This window comes from Haliotis rubra, unplaced genomic scaffold, assembly GCF_003918875.1.
Source record: "Haliotis rubra isolate DU_JTF1 unplaced genomic scaffold, ASM391887v1 Scf422, whole genome shotgun sequence".
Classification (NCBI taxonomy): domain Eukaryota; kingdom Metazoa; phylum Mollusca; class Gastropoda; order Lepetellida; family Haliotidae; genus Haliotis; species Haliotis rubra.
Genome location: NW_025767105.1, coordinates 606,684 through 627,703, shown reverse-complemented (window position 1 = coordinate 627,703; position 21,020 = coordinate 606,684). Strand labels below are relative to the sequence as shown.

Below are 21,020 nucleotides of genomic sequence, written 5' to 3'. Positions count from 1 at the left end.
CATGTTTATCCGTTAATAATCAATCCCATGAATGGAATGCAAGAGCCAATGGAAAATACTAACCAATTAAATAATTACTTAAACTAAAGCCACTGTTCAATCAGTTTTCAGAGTGCTCTCCCCTGAAACACCTAAACTTGTGACAATAAAGTGATGTTGTCAAAACAATGTTGTGATGGAACCCAACAGAAAAGGCACACCCGACACATCTTCATGTCCTTTCCTTTTACATCTTGTGAACACCATGTAACACTGTGTCCAAATTCTCACTGATTTAACATGACATCAGACAATTTGTGGCTACGCCAATCAGCATTCTCATCATTACCAGCTTCAACAAGTATTTCTCAATTACATCTTCCTGCTACCATTTTAAAATAAATTAACTGATATGTGAGATATAGCACACTAGGAAGCTTGGTTCCCTGATTGAAACAGTGTTTGTGAACATGTGGTGCATACAGACAACACTGACTGTCCAAGGCACACAATAGAATGTAGAATACATGCAGGGACAGTGCACAGTGACATGTATGTTTACTGCCTCTGGCTTAACAACTGAAAGAGATTTACAGAAGCTTTAACTGACATCAGTAGATTGGTTGTCAGAACATACAAATTGTAACCAACTTATATATACCATGATATTTCAGAGAAACCTTTCTAAATATCTGTACAGTGGATGTTTGAGTCAATTGGAAAAAAATGTGTAATAACTGAAAAAAATGTACTGCCATATATAATTTAAAATTTTGAAATACAGCAATTCTTGGTCCATAATATATCATTGATAACACTAACATCCAGATGCAGTCAGTGATGTTGCTCCATACAGGGTAAATGTGGTGCAAAGAGTCTGAGGTCACAGTGCAGTAAGCATGGTTGATTGCTGTAGACAAAATCTACCATCAGTTGTTGAGTATCCATAGTATCAAAAAGCAGTGTAATGTTTGTCTAAGACTTGGCGTGAACTGCAGCACGAATCCTGAGGTTTGCAGACAATCACAAAATACTTTCAGCAAATTGTGGCTTCGTAATATTTCGTTACGTGAAGAATTTATGCGCCATAAATACCTGGAGTAAAAATTTGTTATGCTTAGCAAGAACATCAAACAGAATCAAATACTGTGCACACTGCTCCACATCTTAATGAAAATCTGCAACATTATTACATCAACTGAACGAATGGTGCAGTTGGAACAGTGACTAACCAATTGCAGAGTTGGTCACTAAGCAACCTAGATAACTATGACTTTGGTTAGTACAATTTCCAACTCACGTCTCCATCAGTAAATGTCACCATCAGTTTGTACATATTTGCGATGGGTGGATAGAGCAAGAGTTTATATCGAGACCAACTATGGTATGCACATTTATTTTCAGGGCAGGCATAAAATCTTTCAGCATTTCATACAATCATCGCCTTCTCAAAACTATGGATAGTACATCCATGCAAGAAAACGGACACCACTTTCACCATCTTCCACAGGGCTTATGATTTCCTTTAAAGTCCCAAGATTTTCTTTACATGTGTATAACTGTTGGGGAAATTATCCCAATTGTCTTTGTTTAAAATGATCAACTTTGCTGCTCTTCATCATCCAATGTTTGGGTTAACAAAAAGTTAGCAGCAAGCTCCTCATTCTTGTCACAGGCAAAGTATGCTTGAACAACCAATGTTTCAGGGAATCCCAATGCTTTCAACTGTGAATGAAGAAAACAGAGGATTAACTAATAATAAGAGTGAAGTAATTGAGAAGATGTTGCTAACATTCAGTAAACAATATTCCATCTATATCACAGGGACCTGCAAAGTCAAGCCAGTGACAGAGAGTACGAGCAACAATCCACATGGCCCATACAATACTCAATCAGTCACTGACCAAACAATCCTCTTAAGACTTGCGTTAGCTACAAAGGATAACAAAACCTCTGTGGTTAGAGATAGGAGATAGGAGGGGCTGCGATATTGACACAACTAGTCCAATTAAGCTATATATAACAAGTTTTATGGATAACAACTTCTTTATTTTTCATTGAGTCATCGACGTTCGATACAGATTCTTGTACCGTTGTCAAGCAAGAGTGGTACATGAAGTGTAGGAGCTGCATATATATACTGTATATAACAATGAAACAACATAATAGACAAAGGAAACAACATAATTGCCATGATTGGCTAAGCAGTAAGCTGATGAAGCCAGTAAGTACATAAAGGATAGTGAGTGGAAGCCAGAGATGTAGTTACAATGAGATGTTTATACAATGGATGCGATGTTTATACAATAGACTGGGCTTGGTGGAGGAGTGGATCATAAGCAGATGGAATGAAGTATCCTTGGTCACGGTTGATGGTAGGCTTGTGGCGTTTGATGTGAATGGCTTCTGTGAGCTTATGTTTAGTGAAGTCCGTTTGGTTGTTGGCGAGAATGGTGATGTCGGACCACTCTATTTGATGATTGGGGTTAGCTTTGATGTGGTCAGAGATAGCTGATTTGGTGTGGAATTAGCAACAGAGGTGCTGATGTTCTTTGACTCGGGTGTTGATGGGTGGGATGTTTCACCTATGTAGCATTGTCCACAATCACAGTCTATTTGTAAATAAACATTTCGGGTTGTTGTTGTTGGACGGTGGGTTGTTTTCTTCCGTTGGCATGGAGGAGGTTGTTGAGGCTGGAGGACGCCGAGAAGGTAGTGTCTATTCCTGCCTGTTGTTTCAGGAGTCGGCTGATTTGGTGTGATGGTTTACCAATGTAGGGAATGGATATCTTGATGGGGGCTGATTCTGGTTTAGACCTTTTGGCAGGAGGTGAAAGCGTTGCTTCGATGGTTCTGTTGACTATTTCCAGGTGGGTAGTGGCTGCGTTCCACAAAGACTTTCCTCAGGTGTTCAATTTCTTCCTGTAGGTTTGTTGAGCAGATGTTTTTGGCTCTTCTGGTCAATGTAGAGATGACGCCCGGTCTTGACTTTAGGTGGGTGGTTGGAGTTGTAGTGGATGTATTGATCCATTATGAGTTGGTTTTCTGTACACGGAGGTCTGGAGTTGGTTGGAGGAGGTGCGGGACACAGGACATCAAGGAAAGGTAGTTGGTTGTTCTGCTCTGTTTCAATGGTGAATTTGATGCGAGGGATGTTGGCTGTTGAGATGGCGAGGAGCTGCTTTGGATCTTGCTGAGGTTGGAGGACGACGAAAGGTGTCATCCACTTTGGGCGGTACCAGCAGGGACCCGGTTTGAAGGGTGCAGTTTCTAGGGCCTTCTCTTCCAGGTCGGCCATGTATGGTGTTTGGAACAGTGACTAACCAATTGCAGAGTTGGTCACTAAGCAACCTAGATAACTATGACTTTGGTTAGTACAATTTCCAACTCACGTCTCCATCAGTAAATGTCACCATCAGTTTGTACATATTTGCGATGGGTGGATAGAGCAAGAGTTTATATCGAGACCAACTATGGTATGCACATTTATTTTCAGGGCAGGCATAAAATCTTTCAGCATTTCATACAATCATCGCCTTCTCAAAACTATGGATAGTACATCCATGCAAGAAAACGGACACCACTTTCACCATCTTCCACAGGGCTTATGATTTCCTTTAAAGTCCCAAGATTTTCTTTACATGTGTATAACTGTTGGGGAAATTATCCCAATTGTCTTTGTTTAAAATGATCAACTTTGCTGCTCTTCATCATCCAATGTTTGGGTTAACAAAAAGTTAGCAGCAAGCTCCTCATTCTTGTCACAGGCAAAGTATGCTTGAACAACCAATGTTTCAGGGAATCCCAATGCTTTCAACTGTGAATGAAGAAAACAGAGGATTAACTAATAATAAGAGTGAAGTAATTGAGAAGATGTTGCTAACATTCAGTAAACAATATTCCATCTATATCACAGGGACCTGCAAAGTCAAGCCAGTGACAGAGAGTACGAGCAACAATCCACATGGCCCATACAATACTCAATCAGTCACTGACCAAACAATCCTCTTAAGACTTGCGTTAGCTACAAGGATAACAAAAACCTCTGTGGTTAGAGATAGGAGATAGGAGGGGCTGCGATATTGACACAACTAGTCCAATTAAGCTATGCTCTCAAATGAGTCCAGGGTATTTTTTGCAAGACATCAAACACATACCTTAATGAACTATTACAGAGTGACAATGACAATTATATCAACTAACAATAGCCAGGCTTGTCACCTAACAGTTATCCAGTGTGAATGATCATGCAATACATAATACACAATCAACCAGCCTGAACACACATTGAGACCATCTGATCCTCATTTGTCAGCTCATTCACTCATAAGTTGACAACACTGTACAACAACCTACCCTCTCAATTGCCTCTTTTTCCTGCGGTGTGACGTGTATATAACCCTGGCCGCTCCCTGCCCCAGCCCCCTGGGGCTCCGCTGCTTCATCGTCGAGTGGCTCATTTAACATGTCTACAAAGCGCTCCTGATTCTGATTAATTAGCTGAAATAAAAAGTCACATGTCACAACCTCTGTGTCAAGTAAACTGTCACCATCAACTCTGTAAACTCTAGGGATCTCTCAAAATACCATTAATCCACTTCTGCAGGATTACCAGGTGGATGTATGAGCCAGTTATTCATTTGACCACAAAAAATCAACTGTTGGATTGATGTCACTATTGGGGTTTGCAATCTGATTCACTCCATTTTAGTGATGCAGACAAACAGAATGGGAAATATCATCCGGTAAAGAAATAGGGGAAGATAACAAAGTTCCACGGATTCTGGGTATACTACTAACAAACCATTTCACACCCTTCTGCTAGCAATGTTGGTACGGGGATTGACACTGTGAGCTGCGATCTACATCGTTGAGGTACAATAACATGACCATCCAATCCATTACGTTTACAATGATGCCCTACCATAACCATCCAAGCCATTAAGTTTACAAGTACAGGAAACACTGAGCTGCTGAGGCCCAATCAGCTCCCGAGTCAGGGGCCTACACACTATCTGTATTTGAGTGAGATATACTTACTGCTAAAAGAGTAGGATTTGTCTGACCAATTTGCTGTAACAAAACTGGGAGTAACTGAGGATTTTCTTGAATAGCTTCTCGCATCCGCCGAAACTGGGGTTGTAAGCGTAAAAATGATAATGGGTCTCCAGCTGAAAGCATAACATAATGGATTACTAATTACTAGGACTACATACAAGCAGGCAGAGAGACAGGAAGGCTAAGTATTTCTTTTGTTCAAAAGTAAGGTATAGTGAAGCAGCCCTAGTAGAATGACTATAGTTCACACAGATGAGTGTGTTTAGTTTTACACCGCTTTTAGCAATATGTCAGCAATATCACGGTGGGGGAACACCAGAAATGGGCTTCACACATTGTACCCATGTGGGGAATCGAACCTGGGCCTTCACCGTGACGAGCGAACGCTTTAACCACTAGGCTACCCCTCCGCCCCTCACACAGATGAGGAGAGAAGACTATATGCAGTATTTTTAAAGAAAGTAAAGACGTTTTTGTTTGTTTCATATTCATGTAAGAGTGAATGACTCTCATTCTGTAAGGGCTGTAACATTATACCTTACTGTAGAGAAATATGCAAGGTGGACAGAAAGGTTGTCACACAATATGTTATAAACACAACACCTGTCATGACATTCCATTGTTGTAGAATGAGACAGGAGAACAATTCATATTCAGTAACCTAAACCCATGAATAAATACATATACATAACAGTGTTCCTAGATTCCATTCCATACAAGATGACCTATACATATACATGCAGCATTTTTACTCAGGAAGCTGAGTAAAAATATATAAATTTGAAAAATATAATCAGAATGACAGAATTGATTCCAGTTTGCTTCCATGACACCATTTTAGTGGCAAGGTGTAGGGTACGTCAGAGTCAAAGACTACAGTCAGAGACCGTCAAACATTTCATGTAGGCATATCAACAGTTTAAAACTTCCTGTTATCTCCTCAAGTTTTATATATGTAAATACTTTTCCTCAATATATCAATACATGAACATGGGAATAATATGGGATATAACATTCACATCATATTAGATAGCTTCACAAAGCACTGACTTTGGTGAGCCATAACAACTTCAATGAGCACAACTTGCGGCCCATAAATTTAACAAAAGGCATCAGAGCTAAGAATAAAAAAATTACCATTGCCTCCTACAGGAGCAGCACTGGCTGGGGTGGAGCCTGTCCCCTGAGCCGGGCCTTGTACAGGGGGGGTACCTGCAGGGGGTGCAGCTTGTGTGGGGGGTGGAGCACCGGTGGTGGCTGCAGGTGGGGCAGGGGCAGGCTGAGCTGGAGGGGGTCATCAACCACAGCAACTGGTGTTGCAGGAATACCCTAAAACAACAAGCAGCAAGGCATGAATGTCTCAACAAGTAAACACATACAAGAATATTTGCATTGATTGCATCTGCAGCCATCAGCATGACACAGTGTAATGAAAATCAAATTTGTAATCATGTGCATATCTGCATCACACAACTGATTACAGTCATGATGTACTGAGAACATATGACATTATGGAGTACATTCCATCCCACTGCATAAGATCTACCTGACTGACTGACTGAGTTTGGTTTTACGCCGCTTTTAGCAATATTCCAGCAATATCACTGGCGGGGGACACCAGAAATGGGCTTCACTCATTGTACCCATGTGGGGATTCGAACCCGGGTCTTCGGCGTGACGAGCCAACGCTTTAACCACTAGACTACCCCACCGCCCCAGATCTACCTGATTAATCTCCCTGAGTTGAGCACAAGTTCATGATTTATCACAGTGAGGAGTTTTGTTATACAGCCTCAGTAGATGTGTTGACTACATATCAGTCAAACTAATGATCCATGAGGACATATATTGCACTAAGATAACAACAGTGACCTTAGGGAATATGTCCTCAACAGTAACCCTACTGAGATTGAAAGTAAGTAACTTCAGTTTTTATTATGCCAAAAACAATATTCATCTTGTCACAGTGTTGTCTTAATGTGGAAGAAAATATCTGAAGTAATGAAATCCTAGAGCACAAATAACCAAAAAGAGTTATCAGCATGACTCTCAGATTAGTTTCTGGTATGTCTAAGGGGACGTAACTCTGCAGAATGAAATGCTCATGCCCATCAATCCATCCCCAACAGACAACAGTGTCCCCAATCCCAACTCACCCCTAGCAGATACTCTACAGCTCTATCCGGGTTGTTGAAGCTAGCCCTGAGTGCCTGCACCACCATCTCCCGGTCAAAGCCCATGTTCATCATCTCCATCACCATGTTCTCATATTCCTGGCCTGTGACAAGGGAGCTCTCTGCTGACTGTATGGCTGACTGGGGTAATGCACTTGCGGCTAGCTGTGCTGGGGCGTCGCTGGACGCAGATGTCCCAGTGGCTGCTGGGGTGCTGATACGGAGAAAGGTGGAAGGTCTTCTCATATTTGTCCATGCAATAATCATTCTTATAAACATTAACAAGTGACAAAATGTTCGTTTTTAGTAGCAGTCACTATATTCAAGGTGTCTAAAAGTGGATAAATAATCAATGTTTGGGACAGAAAAACAATGGTTGATAACATGGGCAACAGCAACAATACATAAAGTCGCATTGCTTGAGCACCAAATTGTCCATTTAAAGACCGAAAGGAGACCTGTTCCATACAGGCATCAATGTGTTTTTATTTATGATGAATATAATTAAAATCTTTGCTCAAGATGGTCCAGCTAATATGGCTGGTGTCAGTTTCTAGGGCCACAAAGATACATGTGCCAGAATGCAAGCAACCAAACAACAACAAAGAAATACCACAATATTTCTTTTGGTAATGAAAATGAATATGCAGTAAATCATAGTTCTTTCTTCCCAGAATGTGTCACTGTATCAATTTTAATTAAATGGTCAGAATACCCTTCCTTAGTAATCAGTTGGTTGGTTTGTTGTTTAACAGCACATTCAGCAATATTCCAGCAATATGGTGGCGGTCTGTAGTCTGGACCAGACAATCCAGTGATCAGCATCATGAGCATCAATCTACACAATTGGGATACGATGACATGTGTCGACCAAGTCAGCGAGCCTGACCACCCAATCCCGTTAGTCGCCTCTTATGACAAGTATGGGTTACTGAAGGCCAATATTCTAACCTGGACCTTCACTGGTTTCCTCAGTAATGAGAGCTCTATTGTTTAACAACAAACTCAAGATGTTGACAGTTGTAATTACTACGAAAGAGGAAATTTGTATCAAAGGGAAAAAGGTGAAATAATAAAATTATCTTAACATTTCAACATAAATGGGCTATGTTATTTGAGTCAGCTATACTTCTCCCCATTAACAAAATCCCAGACACACAAAGAGAGCTCTGAGAGACACAAAGAGAGCTTTGATACACGCACCTGGCTGGCTTATCCTCTGGCTTAGCCTCCTCAGGTTTGGGTGTGTCTTTAGCCTCTGTCTGTGCGGGGGTTGGTGCTGGTGCTGGTGCAGGGGTGGGAGCCTGGGTGGGGGCAGGGGTGGGGGCAGGGTCAGATGCAGCGGCAGGTTCTGTGGGAGCCGGCTGTGTACTGGTGCTCTCTGCTGGTTTGGCTGGGGGTGCCGCCTTCGGCTGTAACATAATACATGTGTAATTCATCACTGATACGTTTTACTGTCTCCCGCCAGTGCAACTTACCTGTTTACCTGCATTGTGTGTTGTGACTGGCTGTATTGCACAATTCATTGTTATTTTGAATACTAAAACCATGAGAAAATTAACCTGAATAATATATCCCCATATTATTCCTTGTTTTACAGCTAATCACATGACACATATAAAATATCTTAGTAACTTATAAAAGACAACTTTAACTTATAAACAAATGCCATCATCCAAGTATTTACAATGTCTCATGACACAACACACTTTGTCTGATATAATAACATTCTGGTTTTCTGTCCTATACATCTCAACAACTGAGAGGGATTCCATACTGTTACAAAGCATGCAGCTGGTGAACTTGAAATATGTACATACGTATATTAACTTAAATGTGAGTGAGTGAGTGAGTGAGTGAGTGAGTGAGTGAGTGAGTGAGTGAGTGAGTGAGTGAGTGAGTGAGTGAGTGAGTGAGTGAGTGAGTGAGTGAGTGAGTGAGTGAATGAGTTTAGTTTTACGCCGCACTCAGCAATATTCCTCCTATATGGCGGCGGTCTGTAAATAATCGAGTCTGAACCAGACAATCCAGTGATCAACAGCATGAGCATCGATCTGCTTCACTTAAACGAAGCTGAACACGTTCCAGTCGTATGATAAAATGGGATATTCTTAGTATCCCACATCTAGAAACCAATCACACATTTAGGTGCCACACGTCCATTCAATGTCAAGTTATATACTTTACACCTACCTTTGTTATCATGACAACAACAAAATTCTTCTCTTCTATCTTATAATCTGATATTTTCTTGTCATCTTCTAAAATCTTTCCTGAAAACAAAGCATTGATAACACATCAGTACAATTAGCATTCAAGTAAATGACTATTATTGCTAGCACGAATGTCATCTGAACATCTCAAGTGACTAACTGCTGGAAGCAGTTACATTTACTGTAGTTGTTAGTCAGCTCAAACCGCCTTTTACCAGACCGTGTTTTGTCACTTGTTTAAAATCAGCTCAAAAGCAAATGATTTGACATCCAAACATTGTGGTTCCTGTCACCATTTGATTTCCTTGTAACACAAGACATTGTTTTGCATTTTTCCATTCCGTTATCACTCAAGTGACATCCATGTCCTTCTACCTTTACTATGACCCAATAAATCTGTAGCTTCAAAACTTAATGAAATTAATGAGTAGAGTTTTAGACTGTTTATCACCGCAATACCCCAGTAGGAACACTAGAAATAAGCTTAACACATTGTACCCATGTGGGAAATAAAATCCATGCCTTCAATGTTACAATCAGCCACTTGAACTACACTGCCACCTCAAAACTTGATGAAAATACTGTAGAGTGAGACCTTGGTCCACTTGGTATAATGAAACCATTAAATGTTTACTATTTCCCTTCACAGTGACAGGACAGTCCACAGAAACTGAAACTGACAGTTATGGCTGAGATGCACATTTTGACATATTTGTGACATTTTACTATTTACTTATGGATCATCTGTTACAAAATGCCAAAATGTAATTTTTAGAGTAAAATTGATATTTTATACTTATCCTGACTCATGCTCTTTTGCTTGTCTTCTTCTTCTTACTAGAACATAGTGGAACACTTGTATCTCCTTATTTGAAGCTCCCTTCAAAATAAAATCACTAATTGGTACTCACCACCGAGTTGCTCCCCTTTGTCTCCCCTGGCGGGAAAAGGTGTCGCCACCCTCTGGCCATGTGCTCCACTCTCTCCTGATTTAGCTTGAGCCCAACACTTGAATTTACAGGAAATCCAAAGTGTTATGTAAGGGGGAGGATGGGAGGGTTAACCTCATGAGTCAGGATAAGCATAAAATATCAATTTTACTCTAAAATTACATATTTTCCTTATCCTGACTCATGCTCTTTGTTTGTAGCATCCCTACTTGAACGGAGGTGGGTAACAGAAATACTTTGGATTTATAATTAGTGATTTTGTATAGATATACTGTAATATCTCCCTACGGGAACTTCACTTGAAGTCTTAGATTTAGGATGTTTCCTGTATAAAGAAAACCATAGGTTATATAAAGCCATTAAGGGGAATTACATTATGAATATATTGAACAATACATATAAATTATATATATATATATATAGGTGACTCTGATAGAGGCACTGAAATTGACTATATCCAAGTATATGCTTAAGGTAGAATACTTAAGCTGAACATATATACATAGCCCTAAACTCCTTAGAGTTATAAGCTAGATGAGTATGTATAAAATACATATTAATCTTTTGTGAGGCTAATATTTTAACTCTACCAGGGACTGTCAGTTGCTGAGCGAGGACCAGTGGTCCGGAAATGTAGGAATGCCAGAGACATCTTCTGTAGTGATGTCTCTTAGGTAGTGATTAGCAAATACCATGTTAGATTTCCAATAGCATCCTTCCATAATCGTTCAAGGAACAGTTACCGCAGTAGGGAGGGTAGAGGCCAGTGCCCTGATCTCATGTGGATTTGATGCTGTTGGTGGGTCCAAGCCTGCTGCCTTGTAGGCACGGAGAATGACAGTCCTTATCCAAATAGATATTGTGGTCCGTGACACTTCTGTTTGATTCAGAGTGGCTTATAATGGGATGAATAAACGCTTGAGAAATCTTCTCCTTGTTTTGGATCGTCAGTAAGAAATAAACTTTGAGCTCTTACCGACACAGTGATAGGGTCTTGTGTATCTTGTGATCCGAGAATAGAGGATAGCCGGGATGTGGAATAATCTGTCTGGCTGACCTGGCAGTTGATTCTTTGCAATGAAATCCCATCTTAATCCCAGGTGCTTCTGTGTTATGATTGTCATCAAACTGTATCCTCCTCGTAATCCAGAGCGTGAATTCTCAGACATTCTTGCTGCTGTGGCTAGCTGATAGCAGAAACAATGTTTTCTGTGAGAGAAATTCAAAGTTTGTCGATTCCTGTTGGTTCATAGACCTCACTCGTGAGGTGTTGTAACACTACATTCAGATCCCAAGCTAGTGGAACTTCCGCTTTGGTCCTCCAATCGAAAGCCTCGTAGTAAAGCCAGTAACTCTGGAGATCTTGTCAATTTGACACCCGCTCTCATGGTGATTACAGAGCTAAGCGTGCAAGATATGTTGATATCGCTAGAACCTTTTAAATGTTTGTTTTGGCGTAGGTAACACAAATAGTCTGCCACTTGAGGTTGTGGAAGCCTCTCTTGCTGTAAACCCTTTCTTTGTTGCATAATTTTCAAACTGTGCCACTTGTCGCCGTTATTGCTCACGAGTTGAGTAACGTAAGGCAAGCGCGTGACTGCTTTTGCCGCCCTGGCAGAATATCCTCTCTTGTTTAAACACATTTGTATACAGTCCATACGTAGTTGGAACATTGCTGGGTTTCCGCGGCACTTGTTTGGTGTGAGGATGAATTAACAGGTTTTAAGCTTGGGTAGCTCCAGTGTTGGTTGACCGATTCCTTGAATTAGTATGGGAAACCCGTTCTGGCCGGCCAGTAGGGAGCGACCAAAGTGAGTTGTAGGCTCTGTGTTTGTCTGATTTTCTGTAATACTTGGAGGTATTATTGCTGGCGGCGAAACGCGCACGCATTGAGGCCTTCCATGATAGACTTAGAGCGTCCGTTGCCCAAGCTTGGGGGTCTGGGACTGGTGACACGCAATGTCGGTAGCTGATTGTTGAATCGCCGCGGGCTTAATAGGTCTATTAGCCCGCTAGCTCCTAATTGCTTGATTATCTGTGCAAAAATTTTCCGGTTGATCATCCACTCTTGGTGGTGATGGTAGATGAGGCCGGCCGAGAGCGCCTGCTAGTATATTTCTGGCTCGGAATGTGCACTGCTTTGACATGTAGATTTAGATCTTGTATTAAATCGAACGGTTGAGCTTAGGTTCAAAAGGTTCATCGATCGTTGAGCCTTGCTTGTTTATGTAGAACGCCACTGTCCAATTGTCTGTATGGATCATTAGGCTGAAGCATTTGTGGTAGAAATGTGCTCAATGTAGAATGGCGTTGATTACAGCTTTCATTTCTAGACTGTTTATATGGAGTTTGCATTCTTGCTGATTCCATAACCCTGATATTCGTGGTTGGTGAGGATGGGCTCCCCAACCTTGGGTGGCAGCGTCTACATACAGATGGGTTTTGTATTCCTGCTCTGCTAAACAAATCCCATACCGCAGACATTCGTGATTCTTGGTCCACCATAGTAGATGTGGTTTGAGATGTTTCGTGGAGCTAGATAGTTTGTACATCGTTGAGATGTGTTGATGAGGACCTGTAGGGGACGTAACTGTAATCTCGCCTGTGACAGTCATGTCTTGGGCTGATGTGAGAAGACCTAGTAGGCTCTGCCATTGTCGCATGAGTGGTAGCGGAGAGTAGAGCTAGTGGAATGGTCTATTTGTATCTTGAGCCAGCGGTCTTCTGGTACCATAATACGGTTCGCGATTTGTGATGAATCAGATACCTAGGAACTCCGTGGAGTCTGGCGATGGTACTAGAGTCCGACTTAGCGTAAGTTTACTAATCCAACCTAGTTGTGTTAGTAGCTTTAATGATGTAGTTTTAACTGTAGTTTGAGGCGCAGTGGATCTTGATCTACTTGTATCCCGTCGTTTCGCGGTAAAACGGCGACTACGCGTAGCCCTTGCGACGATGTAGAAATTTGATAATCCGGTTTCGATTATCCCATTGAAATAGCCAGGGGCTGATGATATTCGAATGGGAGTACTTTCCACTGGTAATGTAGCCCTTCTAAGTAAATCGTAGGTATTTCCTGGAATCGGGATGAATGGGATGCACAGTAGTAGGCATCCTGTAGATCTATGCTGCCCATGTAGTCCATAGGACTAATCATCTGGCGTAACTGAGGTAAATGTATCATGTGAAACTTCTCGTGGTTTCCGCGTAGATAGTTCTTGTTGAAAAAGCTCATGTTGTAGATGAGTCTGTATTTCTCCGTGGAGTTTTTCTTGGGAACTAGGAAAACTGGGGAGTAGAAACCTGGATTCGACGTTTGCTTGATCTATTACTTCTATGGCCTGTTTGGATAGGGAGTGATGAGACCTCTTTATCTTTGGTAGTTGTTGGCTTATAAATCGAACTTGGGGGTTTGATTGTCAGCGGAGGCTTGTCCTGTAGAGGGATCTGAAATCAAGTGTTGAATAATGTTGGAGGCGTAAGGATCTTGCAGTATTCCCAGTTTTCCCAGTGTAGTTGGAGATGGCCCACCCACTTGAGCTGGTTGTAATTTTGGAACGGGCTGGGGTGGAAGACTCCAGTCGTTCAACCTGTGTTTCAGCTGCCTATAATTGCGGGAACCTCTGGGTGTCCTGCCTCTTCCTGATCCTCCTCTATAGTTGCCATATGGGCTAATTTTAAAAGAATCTTACCTCTAGGAGCTGGCTATCTTCCTGTCTCTTGCTCTTTGTAGGCCCGTGAACTTAGATCTGCCTGAGTATCTTTGTGAAGTCTGACAGCCCGATGGCGCTGGCTAGTGTGTCCATCGATCTAATCATAAGGACTTCCCTGAAATCCTTAGAGACTTCCTTTGGCACTTTGTCGATTTCTCCGTCAAAGATGGATGTTGTCCGACCACGGGCTGTATAAAGTGGGGCTGTAAAGTTCTCCCCAATTACAGGAGGCGAGGAGGCCTTGACGACGAAGCTAAGGTCAGTGCTGCTGAAACAGATGTAAGATGATCCGTTAAAACTGCTGATCTTTCTTTGCATAAGTAAGGCAGAATAAATCATTCTATCATCTTCCTGGCCGTGGAATCCGAATCTAGTAATAAGAGTCTCATTGATAAGTCCTAGATCTAATTAACCCAAAGAACATATGGCCTCTCGTCATGGTTTCTATATGAGCCAACTTGCGATCATCCATCTTGTAAATCTTGTTCTTTACATCGCTGATGATCTTATAGTTCTCATCGATGTCCTGGGCCTTGTAGAAGGAGTCCATGTTATCGTGCGTGGAGAACTTCTTGGCTTGAAAGTTGGGTAGATGTGGTATCTGAACTTTCGTGAGCTTTCTGGAAAGCTGCATCTAGATTCTGTGGCACTGCCGCTAATCGGGTCGATCGGGGTAGAGTGATTGCATCTGGATCATCTTCCTTCATCAAATGCGCCTGAGCTGTATTGCCACTTTTAGATGGTGATGTGAGATCTAGGTTATTGACCATCCAATACCGTATTCTGCATCAGAAAATATGATTCCTCCATCATCCTCAAAACCATCATCATTAATAAATTGTAGATGCTCTTCGGGGACCGCGGTAGCTGTCTGAATATCTGATGAGGTTTGTATGCTGATCTGGATTGACTTGTCGCCGCTTCTATGTGGAGATCTGATGGGTGATCGACCTGGTGATGAACGGAGTGGAGATCGCCTATGGGATGATCTTCTCGAGACTTGTGAGGTGAATGTTGATAGCTTCGCGAAGCTCTCCGCAGTCCTCGATGTTCTTCTAGGACGATGAAGATCTGGAATCATATGTCGTTTTCGCGAATGCCTTCGCCAAGCTTCATTTGCGGCCCGGTCCGGGGATCGATGATATGACCTTAGCTGAAGGCTTCCGTGGATGTCTGATGGTCTGGAGTCCATATCTAGAGATGAAATCGAAGATGGTGATGATCTCTCCCGCCCGCTGAAGGCCTTCGCGAAGGCTGTACATCTAGGTCCTTCCGCCAAGGTGGTGCGGGACTCTCGCCAGCGAAGGTGACATCGCCTTGGCTGCACACGCTGACGGGGTGCCCTGGGGTGCTGTTCCACGCTGGAGCCTTCGCGAGTGTTCTGTCGGACCCGTTTTAGCAGTTTTGTGGTCCTCCATGATGTTCATAATCTGCCGCGATCATGTCTTCTGGGATGATCTGGACGAAGTCGTCGAAGCGCTCTTTTCTGCGATGGGGTTCACATCAATGACGCCTGGCGCCGGTGTAGAGGTACATCAGGCTGCATGGAGATTCCCTGCAGAAGTCACAGCTCGCTGACAACGGTCGCTTCTTCTGCAGTAAAGTCGGGACGATTATCGGCTGATCATCCCAGAGAGGCCCAACTCTGCTGCTGGAGCGATCTCGGCTGAGAAAGTTCTTGCTGTCTCTCGTAGATTTCCCTTTGGAAGTCTGCGCTTGCCCTGGGTGTCCTCAATCTGCGCTGAGGAGCGACGATGAGGCCCTCTTAGACTTAGTCTGCAATGCACGGGATGTCTGGGGAGGCGATTCGTTTCTTCGAGGTAACGGATCTACCGCCCCATCGCTCCTCCGCGCCAGGGGTCTCTAGCAGAGAACACCAGACGGGAGAGGGTCGCACCGCTAGCAGCTGACTGGAAGGAATATCTGGACTCTCTGCCATGTTTTGCCCTTTGTTTGCGTGATCTATCTGCAGCACGCCTTAGCGGCATAAAGATGATATTTATTAAATGCAGAATGAGATAAATTAATGCAGTAACTGCAACGTGAATTAAACGCACACCCACCATGTATATAATGGAAACTAATGGCTAGTTGACTGGAATGATTTCCTTTTTGTTTAACACCTCATTCATAAATATTTCAATCACATATCAGCCACCCACATCAGTTACCAGACGAAGCAGTGACTGATATTTTCAGCAAGGTTCCACCATCAGGGTACAACGACAAGTATTATATCACTTCAGCAAGCCTGGCCACCCGCTCAAAATTAGTTGGGACTTTCAAACAACACTGGACCTTTCAGCCTGGGATCCTCATGGGTGGTTGGAAACCTGAACCACCATCACCACCTCTGCAGTCATGGCCTATAACAATACATAACCAGTGAAGTAACACCATATCCTCCGCTTCACTCAACTAGCTCTGGATTCTGGGAGCCAGCGGATATTCTGCCATGATTTCCCATTTGAACAACAAACATGATGAACACCTGACCATGATAAACAACATATCCTACCTGCATAAATGAGCTTCTGTCCTGCAGCAGGAAATTCTTTCCCCTTCTCTACCTCCACCTTCTCCTTCAGTTCTTTCACCTGTAAAATGGCACACACACATTTTCATGGAATGAGTGAGTGAGTGAGTGAGTTTAGTTTTACGCCGAACTCAGCAATATTACAGCTATATGGCGGCAGTCTGTAAACAATTGAGTCTGGATCAGACAATCCAGTGATCAACAGCATGAGCATCGATCTGCGCAATTGGGAACTGATGACATGTGTCAACCAAGTCAGCGAGCCTGACCACCCGATCCCGTTAGTTGCATCTTGCGACAAGCATAGTCGCCTTTTGTGGCAAGCATGGGTTGCTGAAGACCTATTCTACCCCGGATCTTCATGGGTATTTCATGGAATGAGTGAGTTGGGGGACATTTAATACTATAATAGGCCCTTTTTGGAGCTGTACAACTGTTAAACAGGATGTGACCAATGTGAATGTTGGCCTTGATGGTCACTAGGCTGCTCTACCACACAAGCACCAGCAACATAGAATCTAGGATGAACACCTAGAGTTATGAGCAGCCAGGAAATTGACATGGACTAAACTGTCAACATCACCAAATGTTTACTTGCCTGAACATGTAATATTTCCAGTGATGTGACTGGTTGTTTTTCGTTATATAGTATATACCAGATATCGACCAGCAAGCTGTTACTGGGACTGGTAAATTTGAGGGTTGACTGTCAGAGCTCCAGATAAGATTTAGCTCATGTGGGTAGTGTACCCACTGTATTTTTTTGGGAGTGGGTATTATGAATGTTGAGTGGGTATTTCATTTTCCGTTGCCCACTGCTTTCAAATATGTGGGTATTTCAGTGATTTTACTCACCCAAGTATATGTCATTGAGTAAGTTTACTAAGCAGGTACGTACTGCCTTATGTCATACTGAAGCAAAACCAACTTAAATATAATGGAAATGATTTAATAAAAAATCACTCATCCTGTACTGACAGTACAACACTTGTCCTATACTAAGAGTACAGCTTGATACCAATCGATGTCCTTTTCATTACGCAAGTGATTTTTATAGATATATTCCGTACGCATATGTTTTAAACTTTGTTGTTATCTAACATTTTAAATGCGTAATTGGTACGCAACAATTATTTTTCAATGCGTAATTGGAAATTTTCTGTGCGTATCAATGTCTGGTAGAAATTTCCACAAAAAAATACAGTACAATACAGTACTGTGTATATACATAGTACTGCCTATGTGACCAAGAGACATAAATGACAACAGAAAACCTGTGTGACTGTGACACTATGTTCGTGCCATACCTTAAAAAGAATTATTATTTTATTCCAAGTAATATTATTTTATTCCTTCTATAATGTTATATTGATCAACCATTTCTTTGCGCCAACTAAATAATAAACAATAGCAATTTGTGCTTCAACAAAGGAACAAAGAGCACCTGTGTCTGTATTAAAGATTATCTGCATTTAAATAGTCTTCCTGATTTTGCAATATACCAGTACCATTTCACAGAGGTTATGAATCATTCATCCTGGCTGGAACTGATAGCCATGACATTATATCATGGGAATTGGAAAAACGGTCTGTCACTACCCACAGCTTTTCTTTCCATGACTTTTACATGCATGCTCAAATCACATGATATGTTCCTATAGGTCCCTTCTAATGTCCTATAACACAACATGACTCATAATTTGTTTCATGATTGGCAAACAGTGTGAAAACATGAAACTGTTAAGGGCAAGTTGTATTATGTATTGCAATGGCACTTAAAAATAAATCTCTGTAAACAAAATACTAGATAATACGTACCCAAAAAGATTGGAACCAACAAAAATGGCTAAATCACACATAAAATTATAGTCAGATTCATACCTGTTAATAAGTGTTATGGTCGACCCGTATCCAAATGTTTATGCCTTGTCCCCAACTTGGGATGACCCATAACCACTTATGATGTAAATTGTTCTAAAGTTTGTCGACAAAAGATATATTTTTCCTATAATCTATTCATTAGTTATTTCTGCAGTTTATTTTTAGCACTATTACTTTCCCAGCATTCACTCATTATAAATGTCAAACATTCATACATTTCAAACATATTTTCATTATACATTCATTCACATCTGTGGTGACGATCACTGCTCAAAATCTGGGACGTCAGCAGGTACGAATTTGATTTTTTTTGTTTCCAGTCATACAGTAGTTTAAGTACAAGTGGGTATGGGCAGTCCAACATTTAGTTACATGTTCATCCAAAATGTATCGGTCAAATCTCCGCAGGTACAGTTTGTCCAGTTCAAGGAAATGTAACATACACATTTAGACATACATGGATCATTTAATTGTATGCAAATGGTAGTACTCATGTGAAGACCCCGCTAAAAATAATCTTCACTATTGTGAACAATATAGCAATGTGTGTAACTCCCCCAAGCAAATGTGGGGCCACAAATATCCCTCCTCTGCCGGGGACTTGTATTGATGTGACACACAAGATATTTAATGGCTAGGTTGTCTGTTGTCAACGAGTTCGATGGAGACACCATTGATCCGCCATTACATGACTTAGTTCTGTCTAGATGAAACGTTTGCGCACCGCGCAGGGGAAGAGGTTCTTGTTTTCCCCGAAGCATACGGATGCTGATTGCACAACAAAATCTGAATGCAACCAATCACGAATCCTGAACACTTGCACCATGAAAAGGCTGTTATAGAACAGAGGATCATAGGAAGATATGACAAGTAACCTCTGTAGGAAGAGAATGGGTATGTTATGACAACAGCAGATTAACAACAGGATGTCATTGAACAACAACTGGTACATAACTGGGAGAGGCCAGTTGGGGTCTAAGAACAACAAATGGGACAGGTGATGAAGCCAATAAACAAGGTTCTTCATAGGCCAATGGTATGTATCCTTGGTCTCAGTTGAGCAAAGGTTTGTGGCAGTGAATTACGATGGGTTCTCCACCAGTCGCATTTGTTGTTCTTTGTCCCCAAATGACCTCTCCCAATTATGTACCAGTTGTTATTCAGTTACATCCTGTTTACTCAAAGTTAACTTGCCTTGGGCATTCTAATGTACAGCTATTTCAAACACTGGGTATATAATAAATACACCAGAATGTCAAATTCTCTTCACATTTGGATATGTATCCCAACACGAGCTGAATTCGACGATTGCATTGCTCGTGCTATATCTAGGGAGTATGTGAGCGATCAGAGTGCACAAGCAGTTTCATTGGTAGGGCGGATGCCCAGTCGCTGTCGTGAGAAGTATTTTTGACAATAGAAATTGGGAAGTAAAGTTTTATAAAAAGCAAACAAACATCAATATTATTTACCCGAGATCGTTAACACCACATCAGATGCAAAATCAGTTGCCTTTTATAACAAAAAATAGCAAGCGAAAATTCAGTAAGATCAGTCGTCTGCTTGTGACAGGCAATATGTAAATAGGAAGCCACGTGATCACAGCACTCCATCGCAGTGCGGAGCAAAAAGTATGGTTCATCGTTGAAAACCCATACAAAATACCTGGATGTTACGAGCGGCAACAGTTTCGCCGATACGATGTCATCAACGCTACTTTTTTTGTAGGAAACACTTGATATTTTTGTGTGAAATAGATGAATCTATCCTTTATCACTCATGGTTATTAAATAGAAACTTAAAATGATATTACAGATAAAAAAATTGTCTTACATCGTCGAAAACCCCTGACACCGGGATATAGTATATACAAAATTACATGGGGGATATGTAAGAATATTCAGAATAACTTCAGAAAGTCTATCTTTCCTATTCATTTTGGATACTAAAGAATACTTTTGTTTTAGAATATATGAATAATTCGCCAGAGATTGTATATTCACAAAGTCTGATACCTGCTCAAAGCGGATCTGGTGTTATATCTGAGAATGAGTTCTGATCTGCTGATAACTGCCATTTTATTTTTAACGAAACATTCATGAATGTTCTGCGGCCTTGTCGCATCATAGTAAATACATCACAATTAAACTCTCGTAACCAACTTTCAAATGCTGTAAATCGGAAATAAAACATTATTTTAACATAAAATCTCACATTTATGTTGAAAGCATTTAGATCACTGTAAGGAAATAAGAGAACGCGTGGGTAATCACAGCTATTGATGGAAATACACTTGTGGCATTGTGCCGATTTTTCTTACCGTTGATTCTTCTGCGATATCAACCTTAAACGTTTGTTGTTGCAAGGTTTTTAGTGTAATTAACATTTTGAATTTCAGATCCCACGAAACCACCGGAAACTACTAATAAATAATGATAAATGCCTCAACAAATGTTGCAAAGTAATGCTACCCTTGTCGGGCTCGCCGCCATGAAAGTGCGTATCGCAGTAAATTA

At 41.5% G+C, this 21,020-nt stretch overlaps 1 protein-coding gene across 1 annotated transcript; it reads right to left on the bottom strand.

Moving 5' to 3' along the window:
• Nucleotides 1–3,451: 3,451 nt before the first annotated feature.
• Nucleotides 3,452–21,005, bottom strand: LOC124288681 (UV excision repair protein RAD23 homolog B-like). The gene is given in 10 exon segments (XM_046725250.1): nucleotides 3,452–3,796; nucleotides 4,336–4,479; nucleotides 5,020–5,150; nucleotides 6,175–6,188; nucleotides 6,191–6,366; nucleotides 7,194–7,425; nucleotides 8,415–8,623; nucleotides 9,405–9,484; nucleotides 16,606–16,684; nucleotides 20,825–21,005. Coding segments are annotated over 10 exon segments (1,257 nt in total). The 5' UTR covers nucleotides 20,891–21,005; the 3' UTR covers nucleotides 3,452–3,670.
• Nucleotides 21,006–21,020: the final 15 nt, after the last annotated feature.